Source organism: Martes martes (assembly GCF_963455335.1).
Source record: "Martes martes genome assembly, chromosome: 12".
NCBI lineage: Eukaryota > Metazoa > Chordata > Mammalia > Carnivora > Mustelidae > Martes > Martes martes.
This window is the reverse complement of record NC_137900.1, coordinates 90,071,666-90,094,532: the sequence shown is the minus strand read 5'-3', so window position 1 is coordinate 90,094,532 and position 22,867 is coordinate 90,071,666. Positions and strand designations below refer to the sequence as shown.

The 22,867-nt window shown below is 58.5% G+C and overlaps 1 protein-coding gene across 1 annotated transcript in view; it reads right to left on the bottom strand.

Moving 5' to 3' along the window:
• The window catches only part of PRRX2 (paired related homeobox 2), a gene marked incomplete at its 5' end in the record, with an annotated part of 42,839 nt that extends 20,209 nt beyond the window's left edge, over positions 1 to 22,630 (bottom strand). The window contains 1 exon segment of the mRNA XM_080820285.1: positions 22,366 to 22,630. Coding sequence (XP_080676411.1) covers positions 22,366 to 22,630 — 265 coding nt within the window.
• Positions 22,631 to 22,867: the final 237 nt, after the last annotated feature.

The window sequence follows — 22,867 nt, the reverse complement described above, 5'->3', positions numbered from 1 at the left end:
TCCCGGCGTTGGAAGCCTGTTTTAACTTTCCAGCCAAGTCTCATGTTAAAAGTTCTGGGCTGGGGGGCTCCCCGCCCCCCACCCCACACCTTGCCACCCAGAATACGGGGCCAGGAAGAGAGCAGAGTGGTGCAGGAAGGAGGAGGCGCCAGCAAACTGGAGGCTCCTAACCCAGCTCCCAGCCCTTATTTCGCCCTCCTGTGGTGAGACACCCCCCACCCTACCCCCCATCCCCTGGTAAGAAATGCTGAGTGGGCCTGGGAGCCGGCGAAGGTCAGGCCACCGGCCAGGACAAACCAACACTGCTTCCAGGTGTAAAAACCAAACCATCAAAGCAAACTGGCCAAGTAGAGCCTGAGCAAGTGACCGTGGACTTGGAGGGAAGCCGGTTCTACCAAGCATCTGCCATTTCAGCGTCTTGTCTCTCCACCAAGGTGGTTTCTCCTGCTACAAGAGTTGGTGGCAGGTTCTGGTCACTGAACTCTGTCCCCTTGCCTTTCCTTCCATCGGTGGCCTCCCCTCCCTCCTCCTTAGCCAGAACCTGTGGACAGGTGCCCTGTCCATACTCCAGGGTGGGAGGTGGAGGTGGGAGTTCCAGAACTTTCAGGCCCTGGGACTCTGTGAGGCTCTGGCCCCAAGCAAGCCCAGTCACCGGTCTGTGCGGTGTTGAGTTCCTCCCCGGGGTGCCGGGTAACCCCAAAGATTGACTGGTGGGAGCCTTGGCCCTGCACCTAGCCCCCTCTGTGTGGCCTGGTTGCATGGCCCATTTCTTCCGTATGGCGAGCCCCTTTCATCTGAAAGCTGCAGATATGCAGAGGGCTGGGGGGTGGCTGGTGAGGGGAGGAGCAATGACCCTCCCCCCCCCCACGCCCTCCAGCCAGAGGCTTGGTCCAGTCACAAGGCTTTTGCTTGACTACCAGAGCCATGCCCAGTCACCATTCTAGTTATCACGATTCTGGAAGGAGCTCCCCCAGCGGCCCTCCATGGAGACCCCATGTGCCGGCTACTTTACACACCGGACATTGCGGAGTCCTCACGCCTGCAACCCCAAGAAACAGATCCTCATCATTGACCCATCATGCAGATGAAGAAACAGGATCCGAGAGGACTACTAACTTCTCTAAAGTCACACAGCCTATTCATGGAGGATGAATCAGGGACTCGCCCCCAGCCCCACCCCATGCACCAGACTTCAGCGCCAGAGCTCCTAACCACTGAACCGTACTGCCTCCTGGTGGGACAGGATCCATGTTCCTGCTGAGCATGGGTGAGTGTGCGCATCCCTCCTCGCCCAGGCAGCAGCCCACACAGACGTCACAAGGGGCTTTGGGGAGCACGCAGACCAGGGCTGACTCTTCTAATCATCTGCTAGTAGCTGCTTGGAACACTGGGTTAAGAGAGAGTCTGAGGAACGGGAAGGGGGTGTTTCGACAAGAAGGTATTTGTCAATTCCGAGCCTGGCTCCAGTGTCCTGGTTTTATAAATGCAGGAGACCGGAGCCCAGAAAGGAGGCATGACTTGCTCAAGGGCTCTGGGAGAGTTCTGAACAAAGGCGGAGAGGGGACATGGGTTTTGCTCCCCTCTCGGGGCGCTTTCCACCTCAAGAGCAGGGCTGGAAAGTGCCACCATCCTGCTACCCCTTGGCCCCTGACACGTTCTTTGGGAACGTTCACGTAGGTCACAGAAGTGCGTTTGAAGGAATAGATGTTCAGTTCTGCCTCTTTAAGGACATGAACGAGCAGCAATCTGGCTTGACCAGGAAGCAGACCCTTGTCCAGGGCCTCAGTGGAAGCAAGAGAAACCATCCTACCTCCTTTGATGTATTTATATTAGGGACAATGTTCCACCTCTCGCACAGGAATTTCACACTGCTAGGTCACGACAGCAAGGCAAGTTTTGCTCCGAGAGAATCATTATTTTTAAGATATGACCATGACAAAGTTCTTTTACAAAATTAAGTTAGAAACAACCTGATTTTTTTTTAAATGGGCCAAAGACCTTAACAGACACCTCATCACAGAAAACATACAGATAGCAAATAAACACGGGAAAAGATGCTCAACGTTATGTGCCATTAGAAATTGCAAGTTAAGGGTGCCTGGGTGGCTCAGTGGGTTAAAGCCTGTGCCTTCCGCTTGGGTCATGGTCCCAGGGTCCTGGGATCAAGCCCTGCATTGGGCTCTCTGCTCAGTAGGGAGCCTGCTTCCCCCTCTTTCTGCCTGCCTTTCTGCCTACTTGTGATCTCTGTCAAATAAATAAATAAAATCTTAAAAAAAAAAAAAAAAGAAATTGCAAGCAAAAAGAACAAGGAGACACCAGCACACACTTACTAGAATGGACAAAAGCCAGGACACTGACGACCCCAGATGCTGGCAAGGAAGCAGAGCTACGGGAACTCTTGTTTGGGGCTGGGACGCCTGCAGAACCAGACAGGCGCTTTGGAAGAGTTTGTCAGTTTCCCTATGAAACGAACCTGATTCTTAGCGTAGAAGCTGGGAGTCAGGCTTCTTGGTATTTACCCAGAGGAGCTGAAAACGTATGTTCACACCAAAAGCTACACGTGGATGTTTATAGCAGCTTTACTCATAATCGCCCAAAACTGGGAAGCAACCAAGATGTCCTCCAGGATGCGAGCAGATAAACCACGGTCCAGCCAGACAACAGAATAGCATTCAGTGTTAAAAGAAATGAGCCCTTGGGGCACCCGGGGGCTCAGCCAGCTAAGTAAGTGTCTGACTCTTGATTTTGGTTCAGGTCATGGTCTCAGGGTCCTGAGATCAGAGGCCCAAGTCGGGCTCCACACTCAGCAGCCAGTGTGCTTGACATTCTCTCTCTCCCTCTCCCCCTCCCCCTGCTTGTGCTCTCGCTCTGAAAAAAAAAAAAAAAAAAAAAAAAAAAGGAGAAGAAGAAGAAGAAACAAAGAAACAAAATGAGCTGTCAAGCTATGAAAAGCCATGAAGGAACTTTAAGTGCACACTACTAAGTAAAAGAAGCCAATCTGAAAAGGCCACGTATGATTCCAGCTATAGGACATTCTGGAAAAGGCAAAAGCCTGTAAACAGTAAAAAGAGGTTGGCAGCCAGGAGAGGGAGGAGCAAGTGGGACACAGGATTTTTAGGGCAGAGAAACTATTCTGTATGATACTGTCATGGGGGATGTCTGTCATTATCTACTGGTCCAAACCCTATGGCCTGGGTGGCAATGATGCAACAATTTAGGTTCGTGAATTGTAAGAAACGTACCAATCTGGTGCAGGGTGTTGTGTGTGTGTGTGTGTGTAGGGGGGGGGGTTATGGGCACTCTTGGTACTTCCTGCTCGATCATGCTGCGAACCTGAAACTTCTCCAAAAAATAATAATAATAAAGTCTATTTAAAAGGGAAAACAAAAAAAAATAATAAAAGGGAAAACAAGGGGCGCCTGGGTGGCTCGGTGGGTTAAAGCCTCTGTCTTTGGCTCAGGTCATGATCCCAGGATCCTGGGATCGAGCCCCACGTCGGGCTCCCTGCTCGGCGGGGAGCCTGCTTCCCTTCCTCTCTCTCTGCCTGCCTCTCTGCCTACTTGTGATCTCTGTCAAATAAATAAGTAAAATCTTAAAATAAATAAATAAAAGGGAAAACAAAAAGGAAAAAAATTAACTACAGCCTGTGGTGTGCTGCTAGATGTTTAACAATCGGTTCTCTGTGAGAAGGGACCCTGGATTTATGTTTGTCAATTTCTGGAGTATAAATACTTCCACCACGGCCAATTTCCAGCTATAGCATGACACCAACGAAGGCCAGATTGGGAAGACAGGCACAGAAGCACCCCAGGATACAGTATTTGCACCATCCAGATACCATAAATGCAAAAAATCCCAAGCCTATAAATCATAGTCAATACCAGTAAACTGGTAAGAGGTGAGTTTTTAGTATATATCGCCTTTGTTTTCAAGACAACTTATGTCATTGTAACTTTATTTAATTTAACTTTTGAGAACATCTGTCTTTGGCAACTAGCTTCCAAAATCCCGGGCAGTCTCCTCCTGGTGGGCACTCGTGAGGCAGCACAAGTGGATGCTAGCCTGCCCCTGCGGTTTCTGAGCATCCAAGGGAGGTGGTCTCTGTTTTGCCCATTTCCTCGAATCCTTGTCCATGTGCAGGAGGAGGGTTTTGTCAGCGGCGGCATCATGGTGTACGGGCCATTTTGGATTTGGAAACCAGATATTGTATGGATGGTGATAGCCCCTGTCTGTCCCCCCAAAACTGCCTCCCTTGGGAGGGGCCTGTTAAGCCCCCACCTCCTGCTCTGTGTTCGCCAGGGTTCAGGTCCTTCCCAGTGACTTGATACAACCTGTGTGTCTAACAAAAACCCCGCTGAACACTGGGGTCTTTCTAAAGTGACTCATTACCCTCAAGGGTGTGCCCAGAGGGCTGAAAAGTCCTTACAGAGAAAAACTCAGATTTTCTGCCAATTATCAGGGGAAGGGGGGTGCATCCCCCCAAAACAGAGGCTGCGAGGGAAGGGGAGGATGCATTGGGTATGGTGGGAGGGACGGAGGCTGCAGGGCGGAACTGGGGTCCTCACTGTAGCTGCTCAGCACAATCACTGGGTGGAGATTTCAAAATAAGAGGACAAGTCCCCCCCACCCCCACCCCGCCAACCCTACACCCTCCGGAGTCTGACTCAGGCTCAGAGCCTGGCCATGAGCAGTCATCGAGCACTCACACTGTGCAGTCGGGGGGGTCAAGAACCACTCTCTGACAATGCCAAGTGCATGGTCTTGGGCCATCAGACGGGCCTAGTCGAGCCCCTGTACTGTGGCCACAGGCCACTTAGCCAAAATGAGCCCATTTCTCCACCTGCAAAGTGGCTTGTCCCCGGCGGTAACTCAAGTAACTGAGCATCCCGGTGCCAGGCATAAGGCAGAACGAGACATGTTGGAATCGGTCTGCACACATGTGCAGGGCGCTGAGCCCAATGCACCGTGCTGGGAGATCGACACTCTCATTGATCCCCTTCTCTGGGCGGGGAAACCAAGGCTCAGGGACAATGAGGACCTGCCCGAGGTCATCCAGCTAGCTGGTTGGCAGAGTCAGGATTCAGACCAGAGCGGGCAGGCTTCAGCTCAGAGAAGACAGGAAAGCTGAAAGAGGAGAGATTTGGAAAGCAGGCGGGGGTGCCCTAAGGAGAACAGGGGTGTCTCCCTGTGCCCATGGGCCCAGCAGCCCTAAGCTATGGGCCTCTCGGAAGAGAACAAGGCGGAACACCCCTGCCCTATGCATACTTCACCTCCTTCCTGGGAGACCCTCATTGTCCTTAACTTCTGGGGAGTCTCAGGGGCGCCTGGGTGGCTCAGTGGGTTAAAGCCTCTGCCTTCGGCTCAGGTCACAATCTCAGGGTCCTGGGATCGAGCCCGCATCGGGCTCTCTGCTCAGCGGGGTGCCTGCTTCCTCCTCTCTCTCTGCCTGCCTCTCTGCCTACTTGTGATCTCTCTCTGTCAAATAAATAAATAAATAAATCTTTAAAAAAAACCCCAAAACTTCTGGGGAGTCTCAGCAGACCAGGCACTTTCTGTTCCGTCCTATGAATGAGAAGGAGGGGTTTACTCGATCCGAAGCCAGGCGACCGAGGGTGGTGAGGCGCGAACTGTGAACACAAGCTCCTACTCATCCTGCAAGACTCCACATGAAAAGCCCGGAACGCCTTGTGTATATGTCTGCTTCTGCCTCCTCGTGACTCACTTTTATGCTTGCGCCCCTGTCCCAAGTCCTACGAGGCTGTGAGCTCCCAGCTGCCTCTCTGGGCCCCATGTGATTGAATGGAGGTAGACGGAGCAGCTGAAACGTGGACCCAGGGAGCCCTCCCGGCCTTTCTCCCTCAGAGTTGGTTAGACCTTGTCCTGACGTCGATGGTGCATCGTCGAGAAAACAAGAGGCTGATGTGTGCTGTTGCAGGTGTTTGGGGAGGGGGCACAGAGGGAGAGGCAGAGCGGGAGGTGGGCAGCTCACGCTCTGCGCCCGCGCCATGGAGCCTGGGTAGAGGAGGGTTCTTCAAACAACCCCCCTTCACATTGGGGGGCCCTTCCCACCCTCAAAACCCTCTCTCACCCACCCTTAGAGACGGTGCAAGGGGGATATGGTTGTTAACTTGCTTCTCAAGAGGGGAAACAGGTCCAGAGAGTCTCCATGTGGCCTGCCCAAGCTTGCACAGCTGGGATCTCAGCTAGAGTCTCCCTGCCCTTAGCTCCTGGGCCACGCCACCTGTCTCCTTCCAGATCTCGAGGGGGTATAATAAGAGGACCCTCCCCACCGGGTTGTTATGATGATTCCAGGGACTCGGGTCCAATGACCAAAAGAGGCCACAAATCAGGCTGCTGGTTCTGCAGCCTTGGCAAATCACGTCACTACTCCATGCCTCAGTTTCCCTGTCTGTATGACACATGATCCAGGGATGGTTGTGAGGGCTCCGAGGGATGACATCTGGAAAGCAGTCAAGATACGGGACCCACAGTGTCACTAGGGTTGACAAGCACGACGTGGGCCCTCTGTACGCCTCGCCTCTCCAGAGGGGGAGGGCTGTACTGGCCAAGCTCCCTGCCAAGCCACGAGGCCCATTTTTGCCCCTCCCTTCTATGAAGCGTCCCTGAACGTCCAGCGCCTGGCAGGCTCCCAGGACTGAGGGAGCAACCTGCTCCCCCACAATCATATGTCCCCATCCCCCTCTGCGGGGGGCTGCGCTGCGGGTGGGTGTCCCTCAGCCAGCACCAATCAAGTATGGAAAAGAGTCTGCAACAGGCTGGGCACATTTGCTTAATTCTCCACTAGCCAGGGCCTGGCCCCCACCTGGGCAGCTCTGATTTCATTAGCATTCTGCTGAGACCCTCCCCCGCCACAAGACCCACGAAGGCCCCCCACTCACAAAATCAGGACGCTGGAGTGTTTGCAGGGCGGAGGGCAGGGGAGGAGGGGCTGCTGATTGTGAAGACAGAGTCTGAGGCTCCTGATGAGCCGGGACCTCTTTGCGAGTGAGCAGACGTTGAACCAGGGTGGGGCACCCTCTCAGATGTCCGCCCTCCCCTGGCACAGCCCCACCAGTGAGCGTCTCCTGATGTTTTGCGCCCTGAGTCCCTCACTCTCCTCTCCCTGGTCCCGAGCGAGACCCAGAGAAGAGCCAAAATGCCAGACCAGTCTGGATCCCGGTCTCAGGACCTACTGCCTCTTCCAGAGCCTCCTCTCGTTCCCTGCCCGCCCCCCACAAACCTCCCAGCAGCTGCATTCTGTCACTTCCTGTCTTCACACATGCTGTTCCCTCTGGCTGGAACACTTTTCCACCTTGCCTTAAAGCCAGCCCAGTTCTTCACCTCCCACCTTAGGCACCACTTCTTGTAGGGACCCTCCCCCCACCAATGCACAAAGGATTGGGGACCTGTCTGCCTCCCCCAGCCACCTCTCTCTGTCACCGATGAAACACCCCGGACTGCACCAGCCTGTTTCCCTCCGTCCCTCTCCAGGGCTGTGGTGACAGTGGTGCCTGGCACGAGGCTGATGGTCAGTGAGCACTGGGTGAAGACAGGAATGACCCAGACCAGCTCTGTTTCGCCTTTAGACCCACAATGCCTAAGGCCCAGGAAACGGAAGACCCAAAATACAGTTTTTATGGGTTCCAGAATACACCGTGGAAGGGTAATTAACAAACAGGTAATGACATGCTGGCCACATGTGACGGCATGTCAGCTGAACAACCCAGATCCACTGTCACTCTTCGCTGTGTAGAAAGTGCATTTGCCATGGAGGGTTTGATGTCATGGGAGGGGGGCACTGCTACTGGAAAGGGGTCCCATGCTCAGCTCCCCCGCAAGGGCAGGGACCACCCGCTTCTGAAGCTACCTCCATGGCTTCCTGCCACCAGCCTTCAGCCCAGGACACAGACCACTCAGACTCTGTGGGAGCTGGACAGACCCACGGGGCCAAGCGGACACACTCCGCCCTGGAGGAGAAGCGTGCAGGGTCTCAGTGACATAGCGGGCCGCCCCCGTGGCAGGGAACAAGATGGCAGAAGAGTGGTCCCAGGACCAGCTGCCCAGGCCACCTGATGGGCGTTGGTTGCTTTGAGGGTCATGGTTGACCTGTTCCTCCACCTGCAAGCCGGGTGAGCTTGGGAAAGTTACTCGAACTCTCGGGGACTTCACTGCCTCATCTATAAAGAGGGCATATAAAGATGCCTCTGTGTTGGGACGCCTGGGTGGCTCAGCGGGTTAAAGCCTCTGCCTTCAGCTCGGGTCATGATCCCAGGGTCCTGAGATCGAGCCCCGCATAGGGCTCTCTGCTCCGCGGGGAGCCTGCTTCCTCCTCTCTCCCTGCCTGCCTCTCTGCCTACTTGTGATCTCTGTCTGTCAAGTAAATAAATAAAATATTAAAAAAAAAGGTGCCTCTGTGTTAGGGGAGACGATACGTATAATGCACGTAAAGCAGGCCCCGGTGGTATTTGGGGGAACCCTTCCTCATAAACGTAAGCTCTGTGATGCCAGGCAGCAACTCCCTGGAGGGCAGCCTCCCTCGGTCCAGGTCAGAGGGGTTGGCTGAAGCCCAACCCACACAACGGCCCTCGGCCAATCAGCACGCAGCTCCTCTGTGATTGGCTCGAAGGTGGGCAGGGACCCTATCCCAGCAGAGCAAGACCCTGGGAGAGAGATGCTGGCCGCTCCACTGTTTAGCCCTGGATCCAGTAGTGCCTGAAGTCCCGCCCTGGATTTTTTAGTGATGCGCATCATGATTTTACTTCTGCTTAAGCCACTTGGGGCCGGTTTTCTCTCCGTTGTAGGTGACAGCACTGACTAGCACACAGCTGGAGCCTCACCTACACCTGGACCCTCGCCCTTGCCCTGGCAGAACTAGAACGGTGTGCCCCCACTAGGAGAACCCCCTCCCCCAAGTACAGCACTCCAGGGACTTGGGGGCCGGCCTTCCTTATCCCGCCTCCTCTGTTCCAGCCCTGCCCCTGCTGCATGTGCTGTTGTGGTCGCGTCTCCCAGGTGATTTGGGATGTGGGTCTTTGCAGCCTGTTGGGGGGGGGAGGGCTCTGGACAAACAGAGCGTTGCACCGTGGGGAGAGCTGGGATGGGAGGGCTCCGGGGTCTGACTCCACCTCTGCCCAGTGCTGGCTGTGCAGCCTTGGGATGACAACGCCTGTCTCTGAGCCCCAGGGGTCTCCGTGCTCCTCAACTTGGTGGAATTTACTGGCTCTGCAATTCATTACTTGTCTGTGTCATTATCAGCTAATCACCTGTCGCAGGTTGCCGGAAGCTCCTGAAGGCAGCTGGTGGGTATCTGCCCCGTGTTGCATTTGGTATGGGGCTCAAGAAATGTGTTGAGTAGAAGAACCTCTACTTCTCAGCTGTGAAATGGGAATGTGGATGGCCTCCTGTAAAGATCGGGGTGGGGGTAGCTGGGTGCCCTGAGCTTAGGCCGAAGTGGGAGCTTCCTCGGGGAGATGACTTGTTACCCCCGCGGGAGTTGCTGGCTCTAGCAACGGCAGCGATGACAGGGCAGGTGGCCAAGTGCCAGTCCCCGGCCAAGTGCTTCCAATTCTGCATCCTCACAACCCACGTGTCCATATCCTTCCTTTGCAGATGAAGAAACTGAGGCCCAAAAGGGGAAGCCCTTTGCCCCAGGGAACCACTTGGACTGGGTCTGACTCACTGGCCCCACTCCGGACCTCTTCTCCGTGGGCGCCCTTGGGACACACAAGGCCACGAGGCCCCAGCCCTTGGTTATGAACTCCCCAGAACTGCTGCCTTCCTAACGGGGACCATGCCCCCTCTCAGAGGCCTGCCTGTAGCAGGGGGAGGTAGAGAGGAAAATCTGCTGTGCAGAGGACATCGGTTTGCAGAAAGCAGCCGACATTCGCCATAAGCCGCAGAGCCCAAGAAGCTGCTACAGAGCTCTCCAGAACCCTGAGCTTCTCCTTTGGGGCCTGCTGGCCGGGCCCTGGGGGCCAAAGGAGATACAGCCCACCTCTGATCTCTTTGGAATGGGGCTTCCTCGACTTTTCTCCCTCCTCCCTGCCTGGGGCTCCCTCCCACGCCGTCTGCCCCGTCCACAGACCCACTATTCACTTAGATTCCCATCTGGTTCTGGTTTTTGAGAGGCGGAGGGAGGAGAGGGTTTAGGGAGAAGCTGAGAGCTGGCTCCCAGTGGAGGTAAATCTGGTACCTTCACTTCTTTTCTTGGTGCCCCAAGCTCTGTGCATTTCTGCCCTGCCACCTGCCTACACACCCAGATCCACACGGAACCTGCTTCTGATGGCCACTTGGACATTGGGGTCCCAGGCAGAGAAAGGAGCCAACATCAAGATCAGCTTTCCCGTGAGTGCAAACACCATGTCTAAACTTGGGATCTGCTGGAGCCCAGGGATCACTGAGAGAGAGAGAGAGAGAGAGAGAGAGAGTGTGTGTGTGTGTGTGTGTGTTTGCACGTGCATGTGCTTGCGCGTGCATGTGAGTGTGAGCGCGCTCATGTTCTCGCTATGTGGCAAGAACCCATCTGCTATCCCTGAGGGAGCATATCTGAACATCTCAGCCTTTCTCCCTGAGCCATCTCATCCACAGAACTTCTAGAAGTTGCAATTAATCTCTAATTTGAATTTTTAACCTCAAATGCCACATTATAAAAATAGTTGTGTTGTGTTTTATAGGCGGTATTTGTCATGAAATTATACATGGTTACAGTTTGGGCCGTGGAAAATAAAGCAAGATGCTTGTTCTGCCTGGGAGTAGCAGTCCGTCCCAGCCAGGCTGGGGCTGCGGCAGATCCGTGCCATCCTTCCAGAGAGGGGACCCCAGTCACCGGGCAGGGTTGTGTGGGGGTGGGGGAAGGACACCCAGGGCTGCATAATCTGTCCCATCTTTGGAAAGCAGAGTTAGGTACCGGCAAAGGCCACTAGAGCTAGCTGGCTCCTGGGGCCCAAAACTCTTGTCCCTAACCTCAGCTCCTTTTCCAGTGGGGCCTTCGGAAACTTCGCTCTCCTTAGTTTTTCCAACTGGGAGAGGGCTTAGCGGTCCTGAGCCAGGTGTCTGGCCCCTCTTCTCAAGCGTCAGAAAGAGTGAAAGAGAAAATAAATTGGCCAGATGGGCGAAGCCCTGAGCCCCTGCCTGCCTGATTTCATCAGCTCCTCCGAACAGCCCAAGCTCCGGGAGCTACCTCTATGCCCATTTTGCTGATGCAGAACTTGAGGCTCAGGGAAATAAGGTGCTTTCCCAAGATCGTCAGAAATCGGGGGTGCATTTGGGGCCAGAATCCCACAGCCAACCCACGCCCTGCATGGGTTGGCTGTGGCCCAGCAGCATGCCCTGCCCCCGAGAAGGTGGGGGACCCACTGGACCTCTCTGGGGCCAGCTTTGTTTCTTAACCATTGCCGCCACTGAGCTGCACAGGGGACCAGGGAGGTCGCCCCTGTTCCAGGATCTCGGGCACCTGCGTGGGTCGAGCTCCAGCCTCTGATCCAGCATCACGGCGCCCCTTGTCCATCTCCTTCTGAGCAAGCCCAGAAAGCCTGGGTGAGGTCGGAGCGGGCACAGCCTCAGAGGCTCTGGGCCAGTCAGGCTGAGGAACACGTTGAGGACAAGCGCCTTACTGAGGACATGGTTCCCAAGGTAGCCACTCACTTCTCACACGGCAGGGAATACCGGCTCACCGAGAGAGCTCCCGGAGAGGGCCTGGGCGCTCTGGAGACTCCGGACATGCACAGACGAGCAGAAGGCACTCCCACTGCTCTTAATAATACGATGACAAGTCTTGGATCAGGCCTCGCTCATTGGCTCGCTCCCTCCCATCCCTCTGCTCCTGGAACAGCCGATCTCTTTCTCACCTCTGAGCCTCTGCCTCTATTCGTCCCGCCACCTGAAGCACCCTTCACCACCTCTTCTTTTGGCTCACTCCTCCAGGAAGCCTTCCCTGACCCTCCAGACCAAGTAGGGGGCCCCATTATCTGTTCTCCTAGCAGCCTGGACATCTCCTTCCTGGCAGGGACCGCACCTCTCTGATCCCAGCCGGGACCCCGATATCCAGCGTACGCCTGACACGGGGCAGGTGCTCAACAAATATCTTTGGTAGGAAGGAAGGAGGGCAGCGTCCCTGGGATGCCTCCCCCATCCTTCCTCCTGTGAGACCGATATCAGCCCCTTGAAAAGGTCACCATCTTGGGAGCCCTGCCCAGCCCAGCCCTGAGTTCACTGCACCAGCACTGTGAGGTCACTGTGACTCCTTGGCTATCTGGGGGCCCGGCATGGGGTGGCCAGCCTTGCCCCGAGACTCTCTGGCTTTGGGCAAGTCACTTGGCCTTTCTGAGGCTCCGTTTCCTTATCTGTAAGAGCGGAGGCAGGCAGATCGGAAAGGCGGGGCAGGACAGCAGGCAGCAAGCGAACAACACCGCTGTCATGCTCACTCCCTGGTTAGGGGCCAAAGTGCGCCTGTCCCCTGGGGTTTTCCCAGCACCATGTCTCAAAACAACACACATGTGCCCCGAATGAATGAGCAAATTAAGGGGTCCCATCCAGTGTTCTTGGGACCCCAAGGCAAGGTTTCTCTTGGAGGCGAGGGGAAGGGGTTGAGCAGTCTCTCAGGGGAAGGCAAAAGGCCTGTTTTCTGTAGATTCGCCCTGAGGCGAAACAGGGGACAAAGTGCCAAGCTGTCTTCTGTCCTGTTCCTGAGATGTCCTTCCGGCCAGCCGGCCCCATGCATGGGAGGCAGCCCTTCTGCCTTCAGGTCCCAGAGAGGAAGCCAGGTCTCCAGGCCCCCAGCTGGGAAGACGTGGCATCGGGAGGCCCCTCTGGCTTCCAAGCCCACAGGGTGAGGGGTGGGGGGCTGTGAGGGGACGCGGGGCCCCAGTGAGGGCCGGGTCGGCCTATGCTCTCAAGAGAAGCTCGTCCTCTGCCCTTAGCTGCAGGGAGGCGGCCGCCTTTCGCTCTGTGTATCTCAGCATCGTGGAAAAGTGGACTGGGAGGCTCTAAGGCTCGCTTCTCCACACGCCGTGGAACAGGGGTGAGTCGCTTACCCTCTCCCAGCCTCCGTGTCCCACACTGGAATCCTAACAGCAGATACCCGTGTCCACCTGTACTCGGCCCCAGCACTGCCCTGTGTCTGTACGTCCGCCCTGCTAGGAGGCACGGTTCCCCTCCGCCTTGCTGACCCAGGCGCCCAGAGAGAGGAAGAAACCCGCCCAGGTCACACAGCCGGTGTGGACGGTCCCCACACAAACAGACCCTCGGTTGACCCGCTGTCATCAGCAAAAAGAGAGTCTCAGCAGGGGTGGGGGTGCAGAGGCAGGAGGCCCAGGAGAGACTGGGACGGGGGCCGGGCTCCCCCGAGGGCCCCGCACCCACCCTGGGGAGGGGGCGGCCAGACCCCGGCCCCGCGCGGCCTGGCTGCCCGCTGGCTGGACTGGCCGCCCGCAAGACCATCTTGAGAGCATTAGGGGCTGCTGTTAACAGATGTTTTCTGTTACGTGTTATTTGTTAGTCTAATGAAAGGAGGTGCACTGGCTTTCAAGACCTCGGCGTTCTGCGGGGGTTTTATATGGGAGGCCCGCGCCGAGCTCTGGTTCAGGAGAGGCCCCGGGCCCCTGCCAGGCGCACCCGGCGGCTCCCGCTTTGATTCCGCGGGTTGCAGTCATCCGCGTGGTAATTCCAGCTCTGGTTAAATGTCACTTTTAATAATGCCATCTCTGGCGTGGAAAAGTCTGCGCCCACGGCAAGGAGGGAGGACGGACCGGGAGGTGGGATGGGGGCCCCAGGGGGCAGTACCTGGGGCCGGTGGACAGCCTGGCCCTGGGGGACCCCACGGGACAGCATCGGGCAGGCAGGATGCTGGGAGGGGGCTTTGGCAGCGACAGGAGAGGCAGAGGGCCCCCCACCCCCGCCACGCCCCACCGCTGGCAGCTGGAGGGTCTGTGGCAGTCCAGGGGTGCTCATCCTTTCGTGCACAGAAAGATGACTGGGGAACCTATTAAATGCAGATGCCCAGGCCCTGTGGAGCGTCATGCCGTGGGCTGGGGTGCAGCCCAAGGATATGCATTTCAACCGGCTGCCCAGGGGATTCTCATGCAGTGATTTCTGGGACCACGTGTTGACGAACAGATGGTGCAAACTCCCTCAGACCCGCGACAGGCCGTGTCCGGGGTCCCACCGACGGCCTCCTGGGGAGCAGCGTCACAAATGTGACACCCGTGACCTGGTCAGCTCTCAGGCTACAAGGTGCTTGCTCGGCTCTGGGGTGGAAAGGCCCCTGTGGAAGCTTCCAGTCTCGTTCCCCCGACCCCCACCCTTTCACTGCCCCACACCAAAGACCGTCCCCCAAAGACCAGTCTGCCCGGCAGCTCCTGTCCACCTCCTGGCCCCCATGCCCCCTCCACCCCGCCAACCGGAAGGTCCCAGCTGTCCCTCCCATGCACGGAAAAGCAGAATGGATCACAAGAGGGACCAAAAATAATGTCTTCCAGAACCTGCTTCATCTTTTAGGATCTAATAAAAGATATCACCGGCTGTAAAGTGCCCCATGTGGACGGCGCCTGTCATCACGGTGGCGCCCGGAGCCAGGCTGGGGACAGGCAGCTTCCCAGATGTGGGAGGGACACAGACTCGTAGGGGCAGTGAGAGCATCTGGCTTGTTTAGCGAACCTGAGATTCCACGACTCCTGCCCTCTGGCCTGGGCCAGCTCTGCCCCCGCTGCCACCAGCGAGCCCCAGGGTGAGGAGCCCCCTGCCGCGTGCCTCCTGCTCCCCGCCCCCAGGCCCTCTCCTGGCTCCTGGAGCACCCTGACTGCTCAGCATGGGAGCAGGCCGGATAACGTCCCCCTCTGTCTAGGCAGGAAGCCCCCCTCCCCGGTGGTCTCCTACTCGCCACCTCACAGAAGCCACTTAACCCATTGGCCCATCCCCGAGCCTGCGGCCGCTCACCACTCACCGGCTGCCTGCGGCCCCCTGCCCACTCACAGCCTGGACTTGGGTCTTCTGGGCCCCGGTTGGAGCCCTGACGAAGGGGCGTGAGTGTGTGGGTGCAGGTTTGGGTGTTGAGAGTGTGCAGGTGCGTGTCAGCGTGCGCTGATGAAGGTGTGTGTGTGCAAGCGACTGGGTTTGGGTGTGTGAGTGTGTGAACTGGGCTGTGGTGGGGGGGATGGTGAAAGGGTTTGTGTGTGTGTGTGGGGTTTGTGTGTGCATTTGGGGATGTTGTGTGTGAGTGTAAGTGGGTTTGTGTGTGTGTGAGAGGGTATATGTGAGTGGGTTTGTGTGTGTGTGTGTGTGGGTAGGTTTATGTGTGTGTGAGTGGGGCTGTATGTGTGAATATGAGTGGGTTCGTGTATGTGCATGTGTGAGTGAGGCGTTTGTGTGTGTACGTGAGGTTGTGTGTGTGGGGGGTAGTGTGCATGTGAGAGGGTATGAGTGGGTTTCTGTGCGCGTCTGTGTGAGTGTGTGAGTAGGTGTGTGGGGGGGGTCGTGTGTGGGAATGCATCTCTGTCTGTGTGTCTGGGAAAACCAGTCCACCATGTGGTCCCCAAAGTGCCAGCCCATGACAAGGTCTTCAGTGACCTACCACAGAATGAGAAAAACAGAGGCAACTTGTGACTGTGTTAAGCCAGAGGAAGTCAGGTTTGAGGACCAGCCTTGACTTGGAGATGCCGCAGGGGTCTCTCTCGGATGAACGGACGCAGCCGCGGGATGGTGGTGGTTGTGAGTCAGTGGCTTCTCTGGGCAACTCTCACCATCGTCCCCCCCGCCCCTGCTTGTCGCTCTCAGCCCCTGGAAACCTCACCGGGGTCTGGGATCTGCGGGTCTGCGCAGGTGGCAGCAGCTCGAGGCCTGACACGTAGTCGGCCCTCGGAAAAGGGCCATGGAGTGAGCGAGCGAGTTAGCCTGGGAGCTGAGCCAGACTGGGCAAGGGGGCCACCCTGTCGATGTTCCTGAGTCAGGGACCCTCCGCTGCTCTCCTGGGTCTGGGAGGTTGCAGACGGGCCTGCATAGGCTGAGGGAGGCCATTCTAGATATTTCTGGACAGGAGGGGTAGAGGACCCCCCCCCCACACACTCACTTCACACCTTCCCAGACCCAAGCTGGGCAGACCCTGACAGTGCCTCCCATGGGCCTGTGATCCAGGCCACCCCGCTGAGGGGACCCCCTTGGCGGGCTGCCTCCATGGCCCCCTGAGTGCAGCCCACACCTGCCTGGGAGACCAGCATGCACCCCAGGGATCCAGGGATGGCCTTGGGGAGTAGCAGAAAACAGGACAGATCTGGGCTGGAACCCTAAATCCTCAGGAAGATGGGACCTCGGCCGGTGGCTCATTCCCTCCATGTAGAATGGGGATGAGGGAAGGACCCACTTCCGTGCTGGGAGGACAGTGGGGCTCAGGCAGGTAGGTGGAGTCCCGGGGGGCACACGGCGAGCGCCCAGTTAACGAGCCTGTGATGGCCGCTGGCCGCTCTCCCTGCGTCCCTGGCACGACCCCGGTCCCTTGTCCCCTCCCACAGCCTCCAAGCCCAGGGCAGCCCCTGGCCAGGTTCCAACCTTGATGTGCCATTTGGAGGATGCATTCAGGGGACCCACGGGCTCTCCCTTAAATCACCCGCAAGATTCACTCGCACCTGGGGTCAGCCACTGTCCCTTGGTTCTTGGACACCATGCGAACCTGTCAAGTTTCACCTTATCCCATCGGACCTCACATTCCTGCCTAGGACATGCCACCAAACCTCCTCCTTCCTGTCTTTGCCCATTTAGAAACCCTCAGCATGGCACAGGGCCGTGTAATAGCCGGACTCTGTGCAGCCCTCCAGGCCTATCCCTTCCTTCCTCTCTGCCCTCTTTGGTTCCCCAAAGAAATCCCACCCCTCCCTTCCCAGCTAGGAGACCTTGGGCCGGTTGCTTTGCCTCTCTGGGCCTCCAGAAAATAGGGACGGCATGTCACTAGTCCTGCCTGACTCACAGGGCAGCTGTGGACATCACCCACTCAGGGCTCACCACACCTAGAGGGATGGCCCCGTCCATGGTGCCCATTTCACAGATGGCAACGCTGAGCCTCGGGTTGCTTTCTGGGCCTCGAGTGTGGTGTGCAGACAGGCGTTATCACTGCTGCTCCCAAGCTACTTTTCCAGAGTCTTCTGGGAGGGAAGAGAGACAGCTCCAGCCCCGTTGAGCTTCTGCCCATGGGGAGGGCCCTCGTGGGGTGCTAGCTGGTCCAAGGCTCCTGTGCCACACCCCCAAGCTCCACGCAGATGATCTGCATGACCGCCCTGGAGCCGAGAACAATGAACTAACGCAAGGGCCCGGCCTGCTGAGGAAAGTCCGGAGAGGCACCCCTGCCACCAGCCACCCCGGAGGACCCAGCGGCTCTCTCCAGCTGAGTTCCCCTGGGCTCTCAGCTTCCAGACCTGGTTCCTCAGCCTCTCCCTCAGCCTCCTCTTCCTGCTCAGGGCAGGTGCCAAGGGCTGCCCTCACCAGGACCCAGACCCCGGAGACTCCATGTTCCTGGGGCATTTTCTCAGCCTGATCAGACCGTGATGAAGGACGGGAGAGGCCTCTCAAACATCTGGGTCCTGCCCCCCCACTGTTCAGGTGGGAACTGAGCCCCGAGGAAGGATGTGACATGCTCAAGGGTCACGCAGGGAGGGGGCAGCAAAAGCCAGGGCTCCTGGCCCATGGAAGGGGAGGCTTTACCCCTCCTCCCCGCCCCCCCGGAAATGGAGGCAGAGAAGCAAGAGAAGAGGGAAGAAAAGCAGGTTCGATGGGAAAAAGGCCCTTCGCGGAAGAAGCCCTTCTTGTCTTTTCCCCCCACCAGCCTGTGCTGTCCCTGCTGCCTGCTTCCCGGGCTCCTGCCATCACCGGCTGCTTGGCCACCTGTCACAGCGAGCTGGGGGAGGCAGGGGGCTGAACCCCGTGGCCAGCTGCGGGGAACCGTGTGACGCTTCCTCCAAACATGAAACCTAGAATTGCCGCATGACCGAGGAGCCGCTCCACTTCTGGGCACAAACCCCGAAGAACAGAAAGCAGGGATGGGAAGAGGTGTTTGCCCACCCATGTCCACGGGCATTAGTCACGGCGGCCTAGAGGCGGAAACACCCAGGTGTCCAGCAGCAGATGAACGGAGAGTCGTGACGCGGCGTGAGCACACACGCACACGCGCACCCTCGCACGTGCACTGGAATATTCCTCAGCCCCCCAGAGGAAGGAGATCCTTACACAGGTGGCCGCGTGGAGGAACTTGGAAAACGTCAGGCTAGGTGACATAAGCCAGACAGCGAAGGATGAATGTCACAAGCTTCCTTTCCATGAGGTCCCTGGAGTCGTGGGATTCACAGAGACGGACAGGAGAGGGGTGGGTGCCAAGGGCAGGGAGGGGGATGCTGAGTCGATATTTCATGGGTGCAGAGTTTTATCCGGGGAAGATGAGAAAGTTCTGGAGACGGAAGCTACTGATGGTGGCCCAACAATGTGAATGTGCTTTATGCCCCTGAACTGTGTGCTTAAAAAATGGTACAAGGGGTAAACCTTCCGTTGGATATATTTCACCACAATAAATGTTTTCAGAACTTAGAGGCAAGTTCTGCTGAGCCCAAGATGGTCCCTTCAGGTCCTCTGCTCAGACACTCGGCCCTTCCCGCCCATCACGGGCAAGGGGAAGGGGCAGGTCCCCACCCCAAACCAGGCTCACTCTCGGCTTCCTGGGCCCCCATGAGCAGCTGTGGCTGAGGGAGCGGCTCTGTGGAGGGAGCCCCAGATCTCCACCCCACCCACCCCAGGGCTCTAGTCACCCTGGCTCAGCCTGTGCCCCCAGCTTCCGAGCACGGGGCTGCCCTGACTCTCTTGGTCCTGAGGTCTCCGAAACAGGTACCAGCCCTCCAGAGGCTGGGGCCGGGGGGGTTCCCTGGCTTCGGGGGCCCTCTCCTGCCCGGCCCCAGGAGCTTTGTTTATTTTCCCAGTGTGTCCGCATCCCTGTTTCCGCCCTGCCCACAGGAGGGAATGCTTTAAAGAAAATCTCAGTTATTAATGTGGTTTCTTTTGTTGTAAGTCATTGCAAAGGCAGCAAACGAGGGTTTATTTTCCTAACGTGCTTGGCATAGCTCAGCGCCGGCCGCAGACTTCAGCATTTGATTTGGAAGAGGAACGCGAGACCCCGGTTTGCTCTGAGTCACCAGTGAAGCCACAGCCTTCCCGGCCAGTTCTGGGGGTGCCTGCTCTGGGAAAGTCACTGGCAAGCATAGGGTGCATCTACTGGTGGCTTTGGGAAAACAAAAGAGCAAAAAATCATAACAAAAGTAAAAAATGTGAACCTTGTTACCCTGGCAGATTTGAAAATGGATCAATTTTCTTAACTCACGAGTCTCCCCACCGGCCCTTCATTTTTAATACGGGGTCCCCCATCTCTTTGTGATGTCAGTTGCCTTCTTTGGGCCCAGAAACAGGTCCAGAAGCCACACGAAAACCCACTTCTGAGCACAGCCCGATCTCCGGCAGGGCGCCAGCGTTCCCCGCAGGCCCAGGACTAGGGGGCGGAAGTCGCAGCCCAGGGCCCATGCCTGCTGGCCTGGGGTCCAGAGTCCTGGCACCCCGAGGTTTAGCTGGCCACTCAGGAAAGGGGGTCCAGTGATGCAGGCCGGGTTAACCGAGATGCGGGGAGGAAAGTTTCCTTCTCCCCCACTTGGAGACCTCAAGGCTCCGGCATCCATGGTGAGCGTTAGTGGGCAGGGGGCACCTGCCTGAGAGGAGAGCAGGGCAGTTGGCTTCTGTCCTCTCTCTGCAGGCCCAGACCCAGACAGCCAGCTGAGGGGTTCTCCCAGACCAGCAGTAGCCACGCAGCGCCCCAGCCTCCGCTGCCCTGCCTGCCTCTCGGGGGTGGGGGTGGGGACTCTCCCTGGCAGCGGGCACGCCTGGCATGCGGCTTGGGGCTGGCCTTGGGGAGATGTTTGACTCTATATAAAACATTTGGATTTCATGGACTAGTGATTTGCTTTCAATCTAAGGAATGAGTATAGGGTTACCGCCTTTTAATTTCGCCAAGTAAGGACATTAAAATCAAACACTCTCCAGTTACTATCCCTAGTTCCTAAAAGAAAGGATGTTCGAACACCAAAAGTGAGGAGGAACGATCCCAATATAATCATCCCAAACACAGAGAATCCTTCACACTGGAGGGTGTAGCTTCCTGACGAACTCTCCCTGTTGTCCTGTTCGCTCCAGCTTCCAGAGGGCTGGGGAAAATCTCCCCGTGGGCCAGGGGAAGCACTGAGCTGGGTGGCCCTTCCCCAGGCAGCGCTGGGCGGGGGTTCCAAGGTAGGAGGCAGCCGTGAGCCCCTCCTTGAGCCTTCAGCCCTTTGTCGCTCACTGGTGAGGGGAAGGAGATGCCCATCTGTGGATGATGTTGCTCTAGCCCCATCCCACCTGCCCCCACACCCAGTGCCTTCTCTGTCCTCACCTCCGGAAAGGCCCTGCAGGCCTCCAGGGCTCAGTTGAGAGTGGGGAGGCCCCAGGGGGCCACTGGGGAGGCCCACTACCCTCCAAGCTGCCTGGGCGGCTGCCAGAGACCCCCCACCCCGGTCCGGGCACTTAATGTCCCCAGTTGGCATGAGCTGTTCTGGAACTCCCCAGAAAAACCCTGGGTTTGGAAACCTTCTACGCTGTGTCCAAGAGAAGCAATGCCTTCCACTGTCTCTCCCCACGGCTGGGGGCCAGGGTGGAGACAGGCACCCAGCCCCTGGCTAGGACTTGAGTAGAGAGAACGCCTGTGCCTCCTCTCCCGCCCTCGTTACTGCCGCACTCCTCTCTTCTCTCCTTTCCTTTCCTCCCTTCGTCCTTGGCTTCGCCTTCAGTTTGCTCCTCCTTCCCTGCCCACTGCCAAGGGGGTCCCGCATTCACCAGAGCCCTCTCCTCTCCCCTTAGGGGAAGCCAGCTCTGAGCCAGCTGCTCCTCTCAGGAGACCCCAGGTCCTGCAAGAAACTCAGGGGGACAGAGCCCCTCTCCTCCTGAGCCAGCAGGCCCCCCAGCTAACCCCTGGTCCAAACCAGACACCTTCCTTCTGCTTTTTCCCTCAGGGAAACCCCAGCTCCCGGGGATGGGTCAGCCGGCTTCATGCTCACCCTGGAGGGAGCAGGGAGACGCCGGTCCACGGTGGCTGGTGGGCAGCGGGCGCCCCTGGGAGGGAGCCAGTAACCACCGGACGCAGCTGGCACCAGCTGGGTACCGAGGCACAGCTGCGTGTCAGGCGTGCCTCACGTCCGCACGTGCTCCTGGACCAGGTTTCAGATGAGGCTGAAGTCACCTCCGCTTTCCCTGCACCTTCCCTCATGTGAAAAGCAGGGCATGTGGCCAGCCGGGGGCTCTCTTGTCTGAGACCCGGAGGCTGGTGCAGGAAGTGGGGGTCCCCAGGAGTGGGAAGTGGTCCTCCCGCAGGCCAGGCTGCTCCCTGGAGCTAGGGGCGGGGACCGTGGTGTCAGCCATCCTATCTCCACCACAGGGTGTGGGTGAGCTGTCGGGACTCCTCTGACCCCCCCAGAAGCCAGCCAGGGCCTGGGACCTCGGCTTTATCTTCATTTTCTCCTGCTCTGGCTCCTCCTCCCCTCCCCCTTCTCACCAAGGACTCAGGCCCCTGTGATTCAGTGTGACTTTCTGGGGGAAAAAAAAAAAAGCCACTTGGGTGGGTTGTTTGTTTTTAAAGCCCTTTCCTGATGACCTTTAACCTCGGCAGAGGAGAGAGGCCTCGCTGGCTCCTTCGGCTTGGGCTGTTCCACCAAGGAAGCTGCTCGTGGGGCAACCTGGGCATGGGGGGCCGGCATCCCTATCCTAGCCAAGGAACCCATCCGAGGACCTAGCAGTAGCCGGGGTGGGATGGGAGGAAGGCGGGCAGAGTTCGGACGGAACCCAGGTGTGTGACTTGGATGCTCCGGCCCTCGCAAGCCTCGGTTTCCCTAGCTGTGCCGCGGCAATAATCACACCCCCTTCCCAGGGGACTCGATCCAGCAGCGCGGCCCCGAAGGCTGTCTCCCCGCCCCCCCCCCCGCCCCGGGCACAAAGGCGGCCACTTCCCCGCCGTTCCCACGACTCGTGGCGGTGGCTCTGGCCAAAAGGCGGCCGGGCCCCTCCCCGGGGCCGAGAGCCCTGGTGCCCGCCGCCCCCGCGATCGCGGGGCACGGACAGACGACCTCCACCGTCCCGCGGCGCGGCGGGGCCAGCCCGGCAGCCTCCCCCCGCCACCTCCGGCGGGTCCCGCGCCGCGCCCGCGCCCCGGGACTCTCTCCCCCCGCCCCGAGCTCCCCCCACCGGCCGGCCCCGGACCCCGCGCTTCCGTTCCCACGCCCCCGGAGCCCCGGCGACCCCCGCGCGGCCCTGCCCGGCGCCCGCACTCACCGTCCTGCGGCGCCGCCTCGCTGCCGCTGCTGCCCCCGGACGGCTCCCGCGCCGCGCCCTCCCGCGCCTCGGCCCTGGCCGCGGGGCGCACCGCCAGCCGCCCGGCCGCCGCCACCTCCTCCAGGTCCAGGAGGTGGCTCACCGTGAAGTTCTTGCGCGCCTGGGCGCAGTCGCCGGGCCCCAGCGCGGAGGGCGGCGGCGGCGGCGGCCCCGGGCCCAGCGGCGGCTTGTCCAGGGCGAAGGCGGCGGCGGCCGCGCTGTCCATGCCCGCGAGGGCCCCGGCGTCGCCGGCGCGGGTGGCAGGCGCGGGTCGGAGCGAGCGCGCCCCGGCCGCCCCGCGCTCGGGCCCCGCTGCCCGCCGCCTCCTCGGCCCCCGGCCGCCGCGGCCCGCCCGGCGCTGACGTCGGGGAAGCAAACTTTCGCCCTCCCCTCGGCCGCCTCGCTCGCTCCAAGTTGCTAAAACGCGAGCTCCTCGGGCCACACGCCCCTTCTTGAAGCGGAC